General features: G+C 34.2%; 2 protein-coding genes across 2 annotated transcripts; both read right to left on the minus strand.

The window, feature by feature from the left end:
- Positions 1-1,105: 1,105 nt before the first annotated feature.
- LOC110880643 (xyloglucan endotransglucosylase/hydrolase protein 2-like) lies at positions 1,106-4,279 on the minus strand. Its single transcript, XM_022129125.2, has 4 exons — positions 4,028-4,279; positions 3,825-3,925; positions 2,882-3,075; positions 1,106-2,636 (listed from the first exon to the last, which is right to left on the minus strand). The coding sequence occupies exons 1-4, from the start codon at positions 4,206-4,208 to the stop codon at positions 2,237-2,239; spliced, it is 876 nt and encodes a 291-aa protein (XP_021984817.1). The 5' UTR covers positions 4,209-4,279; the 3' UTR covers positions 1,106-2,236.
- Positions 4,280-6,924: 2,645 nt separating this feature from the next.
- On the minus strand, positions 6,925-8,687 carry LOC110880642 (xyloglucan endotransglucosylase/hydrolase protein 2-like). The gene is made up of 4 exons (XM_022129123.2): positions 8,435-8,687; positions 8,223-8,323; positions 7,744-7,937; positions 6,925-7,498 (listed from the first exon to the last, which is right to left on the minus strand). Exons 1-4 carry the CDS (start codon positions 8,613-8,615, stop codon positions 7,105-7,107), a joined length of 870 nt encoding a protein of 289 aa, XP_021984815.1. The 5' UTR covers positions 8,616-8,687; the 3' UTR covers positions 6,925-7,104.
- Positions 8,688-18,708: the final 10,021 nt, after the last annotated feature.

An 18,708-nucleotide genomic window follows, 5' to 3' on the forward strand; every position in this document is an offset into this window, starting at 1 on the left:
GGGGAGACATCTTCGAGAACCACGGATATGTTTGAAGCAAATTCTACAAACCAAAACACGCCATTAGTCTCCTCATAGGCAGGGAGTCCTCCCTGTGACCACTCTCCGGCGTGAGAGTAAATATACTAACTAAGTAACTATGTTGGTTCCCCACTAGAATAATAGTTTAGCCGATGCCAGTCTTGCTCTCATTGGTGAAAAACATTCCATGCTCAAGGTGTGTCAATAGGGAGTGTTACGGTGCGTGCGGGGTGCATGATAGTCATAGGTGGAGTTTACCCTAATTCCCTATGGGATTCTAATCCATTTGTCCAAGACGGTTGGGTCATCCCGTTAGGAGAATTCGGATATATTCCTCTACAGTACTATTATAAAATAAAAAATAAAAGGCCGAAAAACATAATGAAGGATAATTTTGTTATTTATCGTTATTTTATATATTGAATTTATTCGAAAAAATGTACAAACCAAATAGGATTAGGTCATAATCTCAATATATTCTATCAAACATACACACGAATACATGACATATTTTAATTCTCTTAACAAACTTCAAATCGTTTATAAATATTTATGAACCAAACATTCTTTAAGTCCAAGGCATCACCAAATCACCAACGGGGGTTTTTGGAGCCATCTATGGCCACCCTAGCATTGTAACTTGGCCGTATTTGTGGGGCAACCCCGCTGGTGATATTGTTATAAACTTATAATGTTACAAGTGTGTGTGTCATGTAACTTAGAAAAAATATTTACGCATTTAGTCGAACTCATTACTCAATTTGACCTATAAACAAATTGCAATTTATAATATTAGAAGAAAAACAAAATCAAACATTACTTTTTTAAGAGTAAATTTCAAAGTTCGTCCTTTATGTATGTCTAATATATCAAAGTATGTCCTTTATCTTTAATAAACTCAGAAAACATCCTTAATGTTTGAAAAACCAATCAGGTTATGTCCTTTACCCTAAACCTTGTTTGTTTTCCCAGTTAAGTCAGGTCACGTGAAAAGCACATGAGGGTATATTAGTCTTTACCTTAATACTAGAAAAATAAAATTATAAAAAATTCAAATCTTATAAGCTTCATAATCTGCACATTATATCTTCAAAACTTCAAACAAAACCCAGATCTTCAAAACACATGTCTCTCTCATAAATCTTACTATCTTTCTCTCTCTAAGTTCTCTCTCTAAAAACTTCCTGCTGCTACAACCATTCTACCACCACCATCACCATAAACAACAATCTTTGTTCTCCACAATCACAACCCGGTCGTCGCCTCCCGACCATCACAACCACCCGGCCACCACCACCAATCTTCTCAAATCTCAGTTCTGTGACACCATCGGACCATCACCACCACCCGGCCACCGCCTCCCTTTAAGCACCAACGCCACCGCCTCCCTTTAAGCACCGACGCCACCGCCTCCCTTTAACACCTCTGCCACTGCCTTCCTTTAAACACCTCCGCCACCGCCTCTCACCATGGTTGAGATCTATACCTGCAACTACCGGTTCAGATGGATCACCCATTTCATCACTCGGATCTGCACAAAACACACCTTTGTAACCACACACATTTAACCCGACCCATGAGTTTAGTAACCCATTTGGATCACTTTTAATAGCTGATTTCCAAGCTTGAAGGGCAATATAGGCATTTTTGAGATTTGAAACTGGAGATGATGATGATGGGTGTGGGTTAGAGTAAAGTTGTTTTGTATTTACAGAAATGGGGGAGATGGAGGTGGGTCTTGAATTTAATGATTTTGTATCGTATGCGTGTGTGGATCTTTTGCATTATTGAATTTAATGATTTTACGCAGGATTGAAAGATGGAGAAGAAGATGTGGGGGTTAGGGTTTTTATAACAGGGCACATTAATTGTTAGGTAGAATGACATTAATGTCCTCATGTGCTTCTCACGTGACCTAACTTAACTGGGAAAACAAACAAGGTTTAGGGTAAAGGACATAACCTGATTGGTTTTTCAAACATTAAGGATGTTTTCTGAGGTTATTAAAGATAAAGGACATACTTTGATATATTAGACATAGATAAAGGATGAACTTTGAAATTTACTCCTTTTTTAATACTAAGTTTTGGGAAATCAAGTACATATATATGGTTTCAATTTTATTGCTAGTAAAATATGGGCTGTTAAGTGTATAATAGCATGAGCCTAGCCTAGCCCAGCCCAATACAAATTAATACTAAAGTTACTAATTTACTCAAGGCTCATGGTCATGGCACTCTACAGGAGCAATAGGGTACCTATTTTTATCAGTACAATAGTCATAAGTCATATACTTTCTTCTCACAGCCGCTAATTCTCTCATTTGGTGACTGTTTAACTGCAAATAATTTCTATTATTCCACCAATACTTTGTGGAATAACAATCCTTATTTGGGCTATGTGGGTTTGAACGGCAACCATTAATGTTAAAATCTTGAAAGTGGGCCTGAAATGGTGCTTGGGTCCAATTAGCTTTGGTTTTGCCTCCATCAGTGGCCCAATTAGATCCATCCCACAAGCTTACAAGCACTTGCATCGGTCTATGGGGGTACCCGGCTACACCATGTACTACGCGGTTCTTGTATACCCTAATCGGCATGTTATCCACGAAAAACCTGGCAAGAAAACCGTTAAAACGAGTCGATTGTGGTTGTATTGAGATGATCAACATATGTTTTTTTTTTTTTTATTATGGTATCATTTTTATTATGTGATGAACCTTACCCGACCCTAAATTTTATTACGCCCGGTTTCTATAAAATTGGAGCTTCTACAAGCAATGAACCCACTAGAAAAAATTCGTGGATTCACCACTGATTGACGGGTAGACCTAACGCATTTTAAGTATATAAGTGCTTACACAATTTGATGTTGGTTCCAAAGGAGTTTGTAGTAATGAAAATCTTCCGAGGGATCAAACCAGAGACGGATTCTTTGCTCTCTACCGCCAAGCCCGTGTGCGAATACATTTGTTTGTAAAACGATGGGTTTGCCCGGCCTGTTTCCCAAGAACTCGAAGTCCAACTCATCGTGTATGCCCACGTTTGAATGTAACTACATAACATCTTATATACGATTAAACCAAGCTATAACGAGAACGATAAAGAAAAATGTATAGAAGAAATGGCTCCGATCTTTTTATAAAAAAAACTTCATGACTTGTAAGTGAAAAAAAACATATAATTTTCCTAAAAACTTAATTAAAGATTCACAAGCATTTTTTTTTTACTTTCTTTAGACTACCCGTAGTGGGGCGTGATTTTTAAAAAAAATTGCAAAATAACGCCCCAAAACGCCTGGAACCCATTACATGGGGCGTTTTAGAGCGTTTTTTTTGAAAAATTTTTGATTAAGCGTTATGTTTAAAACGCCTTGCCCCAATCCTCTTCTCCAATCATCTTCCATCTCATTTATATGTTATCCAATAAGAATTTTTTGAGGTTTTTTTTTATTTAATTATTTTACATCTCATTTAACATAATACCCCACATCCCCACTACACCCATTTTGTAAAAACGCCTAATAATGCCCCTTGCTGACTAGGCTGCCACATGGCGCAAAACGCCCCATGGTGAGGGCATTATATTGTTTAACCACTACACATGGTCCTATAAAACAAACCAACAAACACTAATTGCTTCTAGTTTTCATTGGTGCAAATAGTGTGAAATGGTCCACTTAAGCACAAACAATAGTCAAATGAGTGGTTTTCCATCTTTGTCACCTTCACTCATTTTTATAATGAATTAAGCAAAGTTATAAAATAGCATTAAATAAATTAAGTTTAAAGTATTCTATTGTACATAAAAAGCAGTAACAACGCCACCCGAATCCTTATCTGGTAGTTTAATCCTCATTTGAAAGAATCCAGATTCATAATATGATCTAGATCCGAATCCAGCACCTATAAATTAAAGATCAAATAAATATGTTAAGAAAGTGAAGGCATACATGCCTAGATGCATGTTCAAATGTGAAACACTCTAATTTAGAATGACTAGAAAACCTGAAGATTGGTCCAGCGACAACTGAACTTCTTGTCCATGTTTAAAAAACAAAATACGATTTTGTCCCCAAGTTACATAATAATTTTGATCAAAAGTTGCGTTTTTTGTTGTGGCACCAAGCGAGAAAAACATTTCGAACAAAGTGAGAACGAGCATCGACATCCTTGGACGGAATCCCATTGCAAGAGGGTAATATAACCTAGCTAGAAATATAACTTGCTAGTGTGTGTAGGATTTTTGTACAAATAAATGGGACTTATATAAGCCATCAATTCTACAAATTATTTGGTATTAATTTCCCTATGCCCATAACACAAATACATCATGAGGGCCGATTTGGATGTTACTTTGCGGCTCAGACAACTTTTTCTGTTTATTTTTGCTATTAATAAAATATTAATATCAAATATTTATGATTGCAACAAATTTTTTTCCAAGTCATTTTCTTGACTTGAACTTGAGCTTACCCACGTGTATTTTATTTTATTTGTCTAGTTAATAAATATTTACTACCCTTTTTTCTCTTATGATGAATAATAACTAGAATTGTGACCCGCCGCAATGCGGCGGGGATTCTTTAGTTATAACTAAGTCGACCTAGGACCTGTACGTTATGTTAAACATGTCAAACAGGAAAACATAGACGATGTAAAAACGTTCACCCATGCACGCACGTTGCGTCGTGTTAACTCGCAAAATTTAGAACGAAACGTAAAAACGTTAAACCAAAGACGCACGTTGCGATGTGTTAAGTCACAAAATTTAGAACCAAGCATAAAGCGGAAAATTTGCGTAAAATGAAAACTATAAAGGATCAAAGTTGAAAGTAAAAAAAGTTGTAAGGATAGATTGCAAAAGATAAAAAGTTTTGGGTTAAAAGTAAAAAAACAAATAGTTTTAGGTTAAAGGTAATTTATGAAATACTTTTGGGTGAAAAGTAAAAAAAATCAAATTTTTTTTGGAAAACCTCTAAAGCCAAGGTTACGACAACCATATGCATAACCATTTTTTCTTTGGAAAACCCCCAAAGCACACCCCGCGTTGCGGCGGGGTGTAAACGGTGTCAGATAGTACTAATGTCACACAACCGTGATCGACCACCAACACTGACTCGACCTAGGATCTGCGTGTTGCGGCGAACCTGTCAAACATGAAAAAATAGAGGTAAAAACGTTGAACCACACATGCACGTTGCGCCGTGTTAACTTGCAAATTTTGAAACAAAACATAAAAAAGTTGAGCCACACTCGTACGTTACGTCATATTAACTCGAAAAATTTAGAACTATACGTAACGAAACATAAAAACGTTAAACCAAAGACGAAAAGTATAATTGACAAAAGTTGTGAAGTTAAATTGCAAATAATGAAAAGTTTTGAGTTAAACTTAAAAAAACAAATTTTGTAGGGTTAAAATTGTAAAAGGTAAAAACCTTTGGGTTTAAACTAAAAAATCAAGTTTATTTTTCGAAAAATCCCCAAAGCACAAGTTACAAGTGTTTATGCATGAAAAACCTTTGGGTTTAAAAAATCAAGATGTTTGTTTATTTATTTATTTTTATATAGAGTTAACTCCACGGGGTTGGTCTCCGTGCTTTATAGATATTGCACCATTCATCCTCAATGTTTAATAATTACACAATTGATTTTAATGGTTGTAAACTTATTACTTAGACCATCTTTAGGGTGAGTGGTTAAACACTTTGAAGTGGCAAACCAAAAAACCGACCAATCAGAGCGCGCCATGTCAATCAGTCAAAAGTATTTAAACTTTGGTGAAAATTGTTGGCAATGGTTTAAACACTTGGTGAAGTGGTAAACTATTTTTTTTAAAAAAAAGGAAAAAATTGTGATTAGTTGAGATGGGAATGGACCCCACCCATAATATCCCCTCTCTCTCACTACCCTCACTCTCTCATGTTCCCGATCGGCAATATGTCACCGAGCGACAAACAAATCGACGCGGCAAAGGGGTTGGCGGCGGTGTTGCCGCGCGGCAAACCACTTTGCCACTTCCCTTTGCCGCACCACACCGTATACCCTTAATGGTTAATGCCCACTAATGGGAAGTTTTTCGCCACATCAGCATTATAATGCTCATTCAAAAAATGTGTAACGGTTAATGCTCTTTCAATCAAGACTTTCCAATTTTTTCGTCTCATTTGGCATTATATTAGAAATGTCCCTCCCTCTTCATGACCCCTATAACGCCTAGAGGGGTGGTGTTAGGGACGTTATCAAGCCTCTTCATTGCCCATTACACATTGTCTTAGGTGTTCCCTATGGTTGAATTTTCATAACATTGATGGTCGTTCTAGCTAACATCGTTAAATTTTCCGGTTAAGTCATGTAAAATGAGCAAATACCCTCATCTTCAACCGTCACCCATCATCAATATTGTTTGGTCATTTTATACAACCACACTGAAAAATTTAACAACGTTAAACGACGTTAGCTAGTAAGGACCATCAATGTTGTTAAGGATTCAACATCTAAGTAATAAATTCACAAACTTGAAATCATTTTAAAATATATATGAGCGAAGCACTCCTAAGGTTAGAGAATCACTAAAGGGCATTTTTGAGTTGTCCATGACCAATATGGAGGATAGACGAAGGGAGACATATGTGGATTGAACATCCTCGAGCGGATTTTGCGAGAGGGGGCGTCCAGGCGCGTGACAACCCCCCCTTGCCTTGCGACGTTGCCGTGTTTGGGGGGGGGGGGCATCTGCATTGCTGATGCTATTATAGTATTACGATTTACAATTGTGTGTCATCTAGCTCATAAAAAGAATTTGCACATTTAGCCTAACCAATTACTCAATTTAACATGTAAGCGGCACAGCTTGTTGACCGTTTACCAACTATCTCGATGTAAATTCATAACATGAAAAATAACTGGAAAAAAAACATTACTCTTTCAATACTAAACTTTTAGGAAATCAAGTACATATGGTTTCAATTTTATTGCTAGTAAAATAAAATACGGGCAGTTAAATGTATAACAGGCTAAGCCCAACCCAGCCCAGCCCAATATAAGTTAATACTAAAATAGTAAAATTACTATTTTACTCCTCAACCCTCAAGGCACTCTACTGGAGCTATAGGGTACCTATTTTTATCAGTACAATAGTCATAAGTCATATACTTTCTTCTCACAGCCGCTAATTCTCTCATTTGGTGACTGTTTAACTGCAAATAATTTCTATTATTCCACCAGTACTTTGTGGAATAACAATCCTTATTTGGGCTATGTGGGTTTGAACGGCAACCATTAATGTTAAAATCTTGAAAGTGGGCCTGAAATGGTGCTTGGGTCCAATTAGCTTTGGTTTTGCCTCCATCAGTGGCCCAATTAGATCCATCCCACAAGCTTACAAGCACTTGCATCGGTCTATGGGGGTACCCGGCTACACCATGTACTACGCGGTTCTTGTATACCCTAATCGGCATGTTATCCACGAAAAACCTGGCAAGAAAACCGTTAAAACGAGTCGATTGTGGTTGTATTGAGATGATCAACATATGTTTTTTTTTTTTTTATTATGGTATCATTTTTATTATGTGATGAACCTTACCCGACCCTAAATTTTATTACGCCCGGTTTCTATAAAATTGGAGCTTCTACAAGCAATGAACCCACTAGAAAAAATTCGTGGATTCACCACTGATTGACGGGTAGACCTAACGCATTTTAAGTATATAAGTGCTTACACAATTTGATGTTGGTTCCAAAGGAGTTTGTAGTAATGAAAATCTTCCGAGGGATCAAACCAGAGACGGATTCTTTGCTCTCTACCGCCAAGCCCGTGTGCGAATACATTTGTTTGTAAAACGATGGGTTTGCCCGGCCTGTTTCCCAAGAACTCGAAGTCCAACTCATCGTGTATGCCCACGTTTGAATGTAACTACATAACATCTTATATACGATTAAACCAAGCTGTATAACGGGAACGATAAAGAAAAATGTATAGAAGAAATGGCTCCGATCTTTTTATAAAAAAAAACCGTCATGACTTGTAAGTGAAAAAAACATATAATTTTCCTAAAAACTTAATTAAAGATTCACAAGCATTTTTTTTTTAGTCAAATGAGTGGTTTTCCATCTTTGTCACCTTCACTCATTTTTATAATGAATTAAGAAAAGTTATAAAATAGCATTAAATAAATTAGTTTTAAGTATTCTATTGTACATAAAAAGCAGTAACGACGCCACCCGAATCCTTATCTGGTAGTTTAATCCTCATTTGAAAGAATCCAGATTCATAATATGATCTAGATCCGAATCCAGCACCTATAAATTAAAGACCGAATAAATAATTATGTTAAGAAAGTGAAGACATACATGCCTAGATGCATGTTCAAATGTGAAACACTCTAATTCAATTTAGAATGACAACAAAACCTGAAGATTGGTCTAACGACAACTGAACTTCTTGTTCATGTTTAAAAAACAAAATACGATTTTGTCCCCAAGTTACATAATAATTTTGATCAAAAGTTGCGTTTTTTGTTGTGGCACCAAGCGAGAAAAACATTTCGAACAAAGTGAGAACGAGCATCGACATCCTTGGACGGAATCCCATTGCAAGAGGGTAATATAACCTAGCTAGAAATATAACTTGCTAGTGTGTGTAGGATTTTTGTACAAATAAATGGGACTTATATAAGCCATCAATTCTACAAATTATTTGGTATTAATTTCCCTATGCCCATAACACAAATACATCATGAGGGCCGATTTGGATGTTACTTTGCGGCTCAAACAACTTTTTCTGTTTATTTTTGCTATTAATAAAATGTTAATATCAAATATTTATGATTGCAACAATTTTTTTTCCAAGTCATTTTCTTGACTTGAACTTGAGCTTACCCACGTGTATTTTATTTTATTTTATTTTATTTTATTTTTCCAATTAATAAATAGTTATTACCCTTTTTCTCTTATGATAAATAAAAATATTATTTTTATAAACATTCCCTTTAACATATTTTATGTCAAAAGAATACAAAAGTTAAAATAACTTACTTTGAAATTTCTAATCTTTATTATTAATTTGTTGATATCAATTTAAGTCTACGAGATTGTTAGGTGTTTTTTATGCATGTATTCATATTACTTTTTTAGAGTGAATTACATGAAATTCTATATATATATATATATATATATATATATATAGGGGATGGTTCAAATGAAAACCACTTTTATTATGAAAACTCGAAAACTAACTAAAAAAAGCCTAAAAAACACACAAAAAATTTTTTTTTTTCAATTTTTTTTTATAAAAATCGCTAGTTTTTATATATAAAAAAAACTTTTTTTCAAAAAAAAAAAAAAAAATTTGTGTAGTGCACATGTGTAATAATACACCTGTGTAGTACACATACATATGTGCAGTATTACACATGTGCACTACACAAAAAAATTTTTTTTTTTTTTTGAAAATTTTTTTTTATATTAAAAAACCTGCGAAATTTTGATTGCAAAAAAACAATTAAAAAAAAAAAATTTTGTATGTTTTTTTGGCTTTTTTTAATTAGTTTTCGAGTTTTCACAATAACTAGTGGTTTTCATTTGAACCTTCCCCTATATATATATATATACAGTGGCGGATCTAGAAAATCCGCCAAGCCGTAACGTTTTATAAATAAGCCGTAACGAAATCGAAAAAACCTCAAATTTTTCCAAAATTTACACTAATTTTTCCAATTTTTTCCGCGCCAAGCCGTAGCGGGCGTTGCCCCCGGCATAAAGGTAGCTCCGCCCCTATATATATATCATATATGTGTGTCCATTATAAAAAATTATAAAAAATATTAGAATATAAAAACATAACCATCCTTTTAAGGCATCTACTATTTTAGCATATACACATTTCGAGTTTTTGTGTGACATTTTCACGTATTCACTTTATCTTATTCTTATTATTAAGAAGAGACTTATATACACACATTCTAATACGTTATGATAATACTTTAATATAAAAAGTACGTAAAACATACTCACACACAAATTTGTAAATAGAAATAACATGCTATATATCTTAAACTATGTGTTTTGGAATAACAAAACCAATGTCACATTACCGTCACGTCACTCTTACGTAGGAATCTGAGTAATAACTAAACATCCAATAACTAAGTGTAGTGGAATAACTAAACACACAATACTGATAACTAAAACAATTTTTTTAGACAAATTGGATTTAAATAACCCAACTTTCTCAATTTGGCCGATAATAATTCTAACTTAGTTATATGCCGATAATAATCCGAACAGGTCCACTTTTGGCCGATAATATTCCACCGTTAAAAATAGCTTAACGGAGTTAAGTTTTTTTTTTTTTCGAATTACAAACCGATGTTTTAGGGATTTTGACCAGAACGAGGATACGAGTCGATTTATGTAAAACTTATCTCGAAACGCTGCTCCAAACGGCTTGATTTTTGTTAATTGTAAGTTTAAACACCCGAATTGAAGCACCGTTTTCATCGTTTAGGGCAGTATTTCGAGGTAAATTTTACATCAATCAACTTGTATTCTCATTCAAATCAAAAGCCCTAAAACATCGGTTGGTAATTCAAAAAAAAAAACTTAACTCCGTTAAGCTATTTTTAACGTAGACTATTATCGGCCAATAGTGGACCTGTTCGGATTATTATCGGCAAATAACTGAGTTAGGATTATTATCGGCCAAATTGAGAAAGTTGAGATTATTTACGGTTCGGAAAGCCGAAAGGTACCTTTTAACATTAATGAAGATGAAGATTGAGGAGTAGTTGTGATGTAAGATTGGAGGCTCCTTTTTTAGTTTGTTCGCCGTAGTGGCTATATGCAATGCTATTTAAGGCCTACTAATGTTACTTGTCTATTTTTTGAAAATATTTTGTAATAAATAGTAAAATCATATGCTAAAACTAGGGATGATGACTATATGGATATAAGTTGGAGGAGATCATTATCACATATTTCCATAAGTTGTTACATTGTATCCTTTTCGATATAACTTCTTTTGTAGTCATATAATACGTATCGATCTCATACATCCTCATCACATACACATTAATCTCGAGTCATTTTAATATATATTTTCATATCTAAATAAGGTTATCATAAATATAATACAATCCGTGGTATCTTTCTAACAATGATGGGCATAGAAGTGAAAGCAAATTTGACTAATTTGTGATGGCAATTACATTGTTTTAGTAGTCTAGTGCTATTTTTAAAGTAAGAGTTCAAACACATGACTTGGAAAAATGTTGATAATTTTAGATAGTTTTTTTTTTTTTGAAAGGAAATTTTTTTAGATAGTTAAAGAGCCATTATTGATAATCTGTTTACTAGTTTACCTTAACGTTTTATGATTACTTAAGAGTAAATTACTATTTTGGTCTATGTGGTTTAAACGGTTAAGTTTAAACAGTTTAACCGTTTCAGTTTAAAAAGAATTTTTTTGATATATCAAACCCAGAAATTGTATTTTATAATTGTTTTGGCCACTAACATCTGGTTAAGTGTAAAAGTATTATGGTCCTTTTATACCTTAGGGGTTGTTTATGTAAGTTATAAAGTTTTTTTTTAATATTTTTATTTGTGTAATTACTCAATTCTGTTTATTTCGTTATTTCAAGATTATTTAACAAAATAAGTTTTAAATATACAAATAAATACATAAACAAACGATTTTAAAACGAAATGTAAAAAATGAATTGAAAAAAACGAACGACTTTAAGAACAATTTTTAAAATACACGGTTTAAAAACGAATTGTTTAATAAAAGTTTAATAAACAAACGCTTCTTAAAAAAGAAAGGTAAAAAATGAATTATAAAAGAACAAACGACTTTAAGAACGGTTTTAAAAATACACGGTTTAAAATAAAATGAATTGTTTAAAAAAGTTTAATAAACAAACGATTTTAATAAGAACGGTAAAAAATGAATGTTAAAAAATATGAACAACTTTAAAAAATGATTTTAAAAAAGAAACAATTTAAAATTGAACGATCGTAAAAAATTGGAAAAGATAGACAATTTAAAAAAAGGTTTAAAAAACAAATAATAACAACGTTTATAAAAAAAAAAAGTTGTATAGTTAAAACGTATTGTAATAAATATTAATCTTAAAAATACTAAAAACTTAAGTAATTACATAGATAGTCTTTTATTTATTAATAAAACTTTATAATTTACATAAACACTCATTAAAGTGTGAAAGGACCATAATACCCTTATACTTAACTGGAAAAAAGTAATAGAGTTAGTATTAGAGGCCAAAACCTTTACAAGATGCAAACTCAAGGTTTGATATGTCAAAAGATTTCTTTTTAAACTAAAGGGGTTAACCTCGTTAAACCAAAATACTAATTTACTTTTTATTTCATTTTGTTAACGATCACAAAAAAAAAAAAAAACCATCTATAAACTAAAAAACAACAAAGGCTAACAAATGGCTAGCTCATCAGTTTATAAACACCACAAAGAAAACCACCAAAAAACCAAACAATATCAACCCCCACTCCCATTAAAGTGTAAAAGGACCATAATATCCTTATACTTAACTGGAAAAAAAGTAACAGAGTTAATGTTAAAAGCCAAAACCATTATAAAATGCAACCTCAGTTTGATATGTCAAAAGATTCCTTTTTAAACTAAAAGGGTTAAACTCATTAAACCACATAGGCTAAAATACTAATTTACTCTTTATTTTATTTTGTTAACGGTCACAAAAAAACTATCTATAAACTAAAAAACAACAAAGGCTAACAAATGGTTAGCTCATCAGTTTATAACCACCACCAAGAAAACCACCAAAAAACAAACAATATCAAACCCCCCACCCAACACACTAAATCAAAGTTACAATACCACACCCAAGTTAAAGCATTCACCTTAGACCGGTATTTAAGTCATAAGAATTCAAGTGTCTTTATCTCCTCCAAAATCCCCGTGACATTAGCTTGTTTTAGGATAAAAACCACATAGTTAATACTTTTCCATATACACCAAATCGTAGTATGTATAAGCACATTAACCACCTTTTCCATTTTTGTAAACCCCTAACATATGAATGCACCTCCTCCAAATCTTAAACTCCAAATAGACCAAGGATCTTGCACGAATGGGCCACATAATCCCAAAACGAAGGAGCTAACTCACACGATACAATAGATGGTCGGTTGTTGCATTATAATTGCCGAAAAATTTACACTAAAGAGAACTAAGGTAGACATTTCTTCTGGCCAATGACACCGGCGTAGGAACCCAATCAAGCATCACCCGCTAAGCCAAATGATTCGCCTTAATAGGAATCCAATTATTCCAAAAAAACTTACTATCCATATTCGTGTAGTATTGTTCTGCATCCAAACCCTTTAACTTAAAACCAAAAATGAATAAGAGGGCTCTAGTTTCCAAGCCCATTTATCCACTCCCGAGCCCACCACCACCAATGAGAGAATTGTCGACATCTCCTCTAATTCTGACAATTTAGCAGTGGAGTGAAGCAAACAAGACCATTGGATAATTAAGACCACCAGACCGTCACTCATACTAATCCGATCCGCCACCGCCACATGTTTTGTGTCACACCTCAACCGATGGTGAAAATATCGAAGTGAGACGAAAACGAGATTGCAAGAGACTTCGTAACACTATTTGTGACAATATTTAATAAAATCAAGATTTCATTTCATTGCTAAGTTCAAAGTACATCGAGTGTAAGCAAATTATGAAAACATATAACAAGAAATCAAATTACAACAAGTACTAAAATCTAAAGGTGCGTTTCTAGTCTCCCTACTAGATTTCGTTCATCATCATCGTCATCAATTTCCTTCAATACATATTACAGTACATGTCAACACATAAAGTATTGGCGAGTAGGGGTGTGCACAGTTCGGTTTGGTTTTTGGGTAAAATCAAAACCGAAACCGAAATGTCGGTTTTTGGTTTTTTTAAAACCGTTCAGTTTCTGTTTCTTCGATTTTTCGGTTTTTATACCGGTTCGGTTCGGCTTTTCGGTTATTTCGGTATTTGGAACAAAATTATGTTAGATTCAAAATATAAAATGTATAATTTAAAATATAAGAAATTTTCTTATATGTTTACATAAACATAACCTTCTAATCTATTTTTACATAAACTTAACCTTCTAATTTATTTTTATATTTCTCCGAAGTTTAAATAAGACATTTTCTTTTATAGTAATTTGAAGATCGTTTAAATTTTATATTAAATTTTGTTATTTCTTCTAGGTGATAAATAAATCATTTCAATTATAAATAAACATGTAATGTTTTTATTATAAACACTTAATATTCAAGAATAAAATTAATAATTTCTACTAGCATTGGGTTAAACACTTAAACTTGAAAATAAAAATATATGGATTGTAACTTATCGGTTCGGTTCGGTTCTTTTCGGTTATTGAAAATGGTTATCCGAAACTGAACCATCGGTTTTTGTTTCGGTTCGATTTTGTCAGTTATTTCGGTTACGGTTCGGTTATTTTCGTTTTCTGCTCACCCCTATTGGCGAGCATACAAGTTTTTCTACTAGCATAAGTATAAAAAAAATGGTTAAACGAATCCACATGGTATAAACGTAGTCTAGAACATATCATGGCAATACTAGCATGCAACTCCTACTTGTCAAGCCAAAGTTTTCCGCTAGTGCTATACATGTTAAGGGAGGTATTTTGCAAATAAGTTCTAGCATGTATGAAGTCTTAGCATAACGTATTAAGCATGTATATCGGATTGTTTGTTTGTGTTTTAAGCATAAAGTATGTGATTGTGTGAGTTTGATAACATATACGTATTACACACAAAGTGGCGAAAATTAAAAGGGGTCATGTACACTCACGGTTTTGCAAAGCTTTCCTAGTAACCGAGAGTTTGACGAACGTCGAGAGTGGAACACCGAAGTTATCCTACATTGGGGAAACGAAGGTGTGTGAGTATTCGGAAGGTTTGAAGGATTCAAAATCAGAATTTAAGTTATATAAAAGTATGTACACGAAATATATCGTGTCTTAAATACTCGTTTTGACACTAAGATTTTATGTGATATCATGGATCCAAACTTGCCCATTAGAATCATAAATGAGGAATTTAAAACAAAGATAAGTTAGCCTATGTTCATGACACATAACCATAATCTGGTTATATAGTATATAGATTATATTATAAGTCAATCATGTATTATCATGTAGTGTCATATAAGTCAAGCATGGAGGTATGATTACCTCATTGTATGATTCACCAAAGCGCAAAATTTACCAACATAGTTGGTAAACCCGGTTGGTCATGAATGAAAGTAAAATACAACTAACCTATTAAGATACTAAGTAGCCAAATAAGAACAATCTGGGTGTGTCATACGCAACATGGCAAATGTTGGAGGCGAGTCGGGGTTAACTTACTTTGGGTCCAAGAAACTACTTAGTTGAACATGAATAAAAACATCAAGTGAGGTGGTGAAACAAGTTTGAAAAGCCAACGCTTCCATGGTTCACACCTTTACCAAAACACAAGTCTTGCCATTTAAACTATGGTAAAATTGGATGGTCTCAACACTTGTAGGTTGTCTAAACCATGTTAATACAGAAAGTTTAGAGGGTGTTTGCATCTTTAAACTAATAAGAATTAACCTTAAACAAGTCCCATAATCATAGATGAGTTTAGGAGCATGTTAGGCATAAGATTCATGCAAGAAAGTTAAGTTTATAAAAAGTTTACAACATATAATTTCCAAAACAGAAAATTTGGACCTCAAAATGGTGATGTTCCACCTTAGTTTACCATGATAAACTTGTGGAAACACTCCTAGAGGTGTTCCAAGCTTTGAAGTGGAAGAAAAGATGAAGAAAAATGAGATTGGACTCACTTTAGAACTTAGAATGATTCTGCCTTTTCTTGTATTTGCAACTGATTTGGGAGTATTTTGAGATTGTAGAGGAGTTGGGAAAGTGAAAATGGGGTGATGGAGGCTTGTTTTTATAATATTCAGGTAGGGTTTTTTGTTAAAGAAGGTTTGAAGATGTTTGAGGAAGGATAAAGGTGACCAATCTTGGAGCTGAAACAACTCGCTACGGATTATACCATGTGCCGTCACGCCATGCTTAAAGGGGGGGGGGGGGTCACGTGATGCGGTGCCTCCTTGGTCCAGCAACTTTGTTTTATTTACATTTTGGTCCCTGAACTTCCATTTTGTTGTCATTTTATGCTAAAACTTAGTTTTCCACATGTTTTCAAGCATGAAACGCGTATCTAAGTATAATTCGAGTATCGTGAAGGTACGTATGAGTATTTGCATGTATAAAAAGTGTCGGTTTGCAAGTAAACACGTATTTTATGATTGATTGTAAGTATGACATGTATGTATAAAGCATGAATTTCATTTTGATCAAAGCCTTGGATTACAAAGTTAGAAAAGAAATATGAATACAATATGATTATAAGTTTACAAAAATAGAAATATGATTACATCATTCTAATTAAAGAAAGTACAAAAATACGAAGCTTTACATTTTAGTCTTTCCTTATTAAATAGATTAGGGAATCTGAGACCAGAGAGCTATATCTAGAAGCTGAAATTCTTTCCAAAAGCCAATGTGATTGCCACGTTCTGGAATACCACTGTAGAGGTTCAGTAACTCAATCCCCATAGAACCTAAATCACATGAGACTCTGGAAACTTGTTTCCATGTCCCAGATAACGTCATTCTATAGGGAATAGAAGTTCAATACATGTCTATGGTGAAATCTCGGAGAAACCTTACTCCATAAGATATTTGGTTCCACTTTGAACCTCCACCACCACTTCGCCAACTTCGCGACATTCAGTTCCTCTGACGAACCAATACCCAACCTCACTTGGCTTTAGGTTCCAGAAACCCAACTTATTTTAGACTAGCTCTGACCTCGCTCCCCACAAAGAAAGTCCTTCCAAAGACGCTCCAACTCTCTAATAATCTGAACCGAGGCCTTATATAAAAAAATACATGGGTAGGAAGTTTAAGACCAATTTAATCAACGTTATTTGACTGTCGAAAGATAAAGTGCCCGTCTTTCCTAACGACAACCGCTTCCTAAACGTGTTAACAGCCGGATTCCAATTCTTGATAAAATTCATATTTTCCCCCACATATAGAGCTAGGTGCTTACATGGGAATCCATCGGGTTTAAATTTCATAATACCCGCCATATGTTGTAAATGACCAACCTCCACGCCAACACCTTAAAAGGCTACTTTTTGCTAAGTTAATCCGCAGTGAGGTAAAAACACTAAAGATTTCTGTTTAAATTTAAGAAATTATCCACATACCATACACCAATAAACTTCACATCATCGACGAACAGAAAATGGGAGAGTACTAGGTCGTGAGTCAAGCACGCACTCTATATAAGCCCAAATGAACAAACATGTCTCAATACTCACATCAAGGCCTCCATGTCGATAATAAAAGAAATGATGATAGTGGGTTCCCTTGTCTAAGGCCCCTGTGACAAGAAAAATCCTACATAGGTGACTCGTTCACCAATATCGTTTCCCGTGCGGTGGTCACAATCGACAAATCCGCTTGCGCCATGCAGACGAAAAATTAATTTGAGTCATAACTAAGTTCAGGAAATCCAAATAAAGAGATACGTAGGCCTTATTGATCTCAACCTTGAAAATCAACATCGCTTTCTTCTTTCGATTCATCGATGAAATGACTTTGTTTAGGATAAAAGGTCCCTCTAGGATGCTGTTTAAAAGGAAGGCGGTTTGTTCCTCGAATATAAGCTTGTGAATAACTAGCTTCAACCAATTCATGAAGACCTTCGATATAACCTTAGTTATAAACCCGATGAGACTTATTGTCCTATACTCCGAAGGCCCATCTGGATCACTTCATTTCAGAATCATAGCTAGGAATGAAGAAGTACATCTGTAGCTAATGGTTTCATTATCAAAGAACCAAAAAAAGCTTTAGAAAATCAAATTGCAAGGCATTCCAGCACCCCTTGATAAAACAATAATAAGTCTTATCAAGGCCCGGGGCTTGTCCCCTTTACATTCCGCACTCTTGAATTCTTCACTAGAGAATTGACCTGTCTATGAATCCGCCTCTGAATCCATGAGAGTAACCAGGTTTGGACATGCTAAAGTCGGTCTCACTGGCATAGGTTCAAGGAATTTCTCCGCATAAAATGTGCAAATGCCTTCCTAGACAATGGGAAAGTGACCAATTTGCCATTAATATCAAGCCGTTAATTCAGTTATTGCTTGTATTTGCATTAATCACCCCATGAATATAGGATGTATTTTTGTCACCTTCTACCGCCCACCTGGCCGTGTATTTTTGCTTAAAATCCATATCCTTTAACCTATCGGCCTCCATTATAAAACTCTTGCACTCTGTTCTCACTTTTAATTTCTAAGCCAGGAGACTCCTAGATTCGGCCTCAACCTCCAAACATTCCAGCCTATTCTACTTCTCCTAGTAGAGACAATCTTGAATGCCTTATAACTAGATATGCAACTTTTAATCCTTAGTTTTAACCACTTTAATTAGTGGCTAGCTCCAAGTTCGTAGATTATGAGAATTTAAATACCCCCACATAGTTGTTCTACATATCCAATTAGCCATGGTAGTTCCAGCCATGAATTAAAAATTCTAGATAAAATT

This window comes from Helianthus annuus, chromosome 10, assembly GCF_002127325.2.
Source record: "Helianthus annuus cultivar XRQ/B chromosome 10, HanXRQr2.0-SUNRISE, whole genome shotgun sequence".
In the NCBI taxonomy this organism is placed as follows: domain Eukaryota; kingdom Viridiplantae; phylum Streptophyta; class Magnoliopsida; order Asterales; family Asteraceae; genus Helianthus; species Helianthus annuus.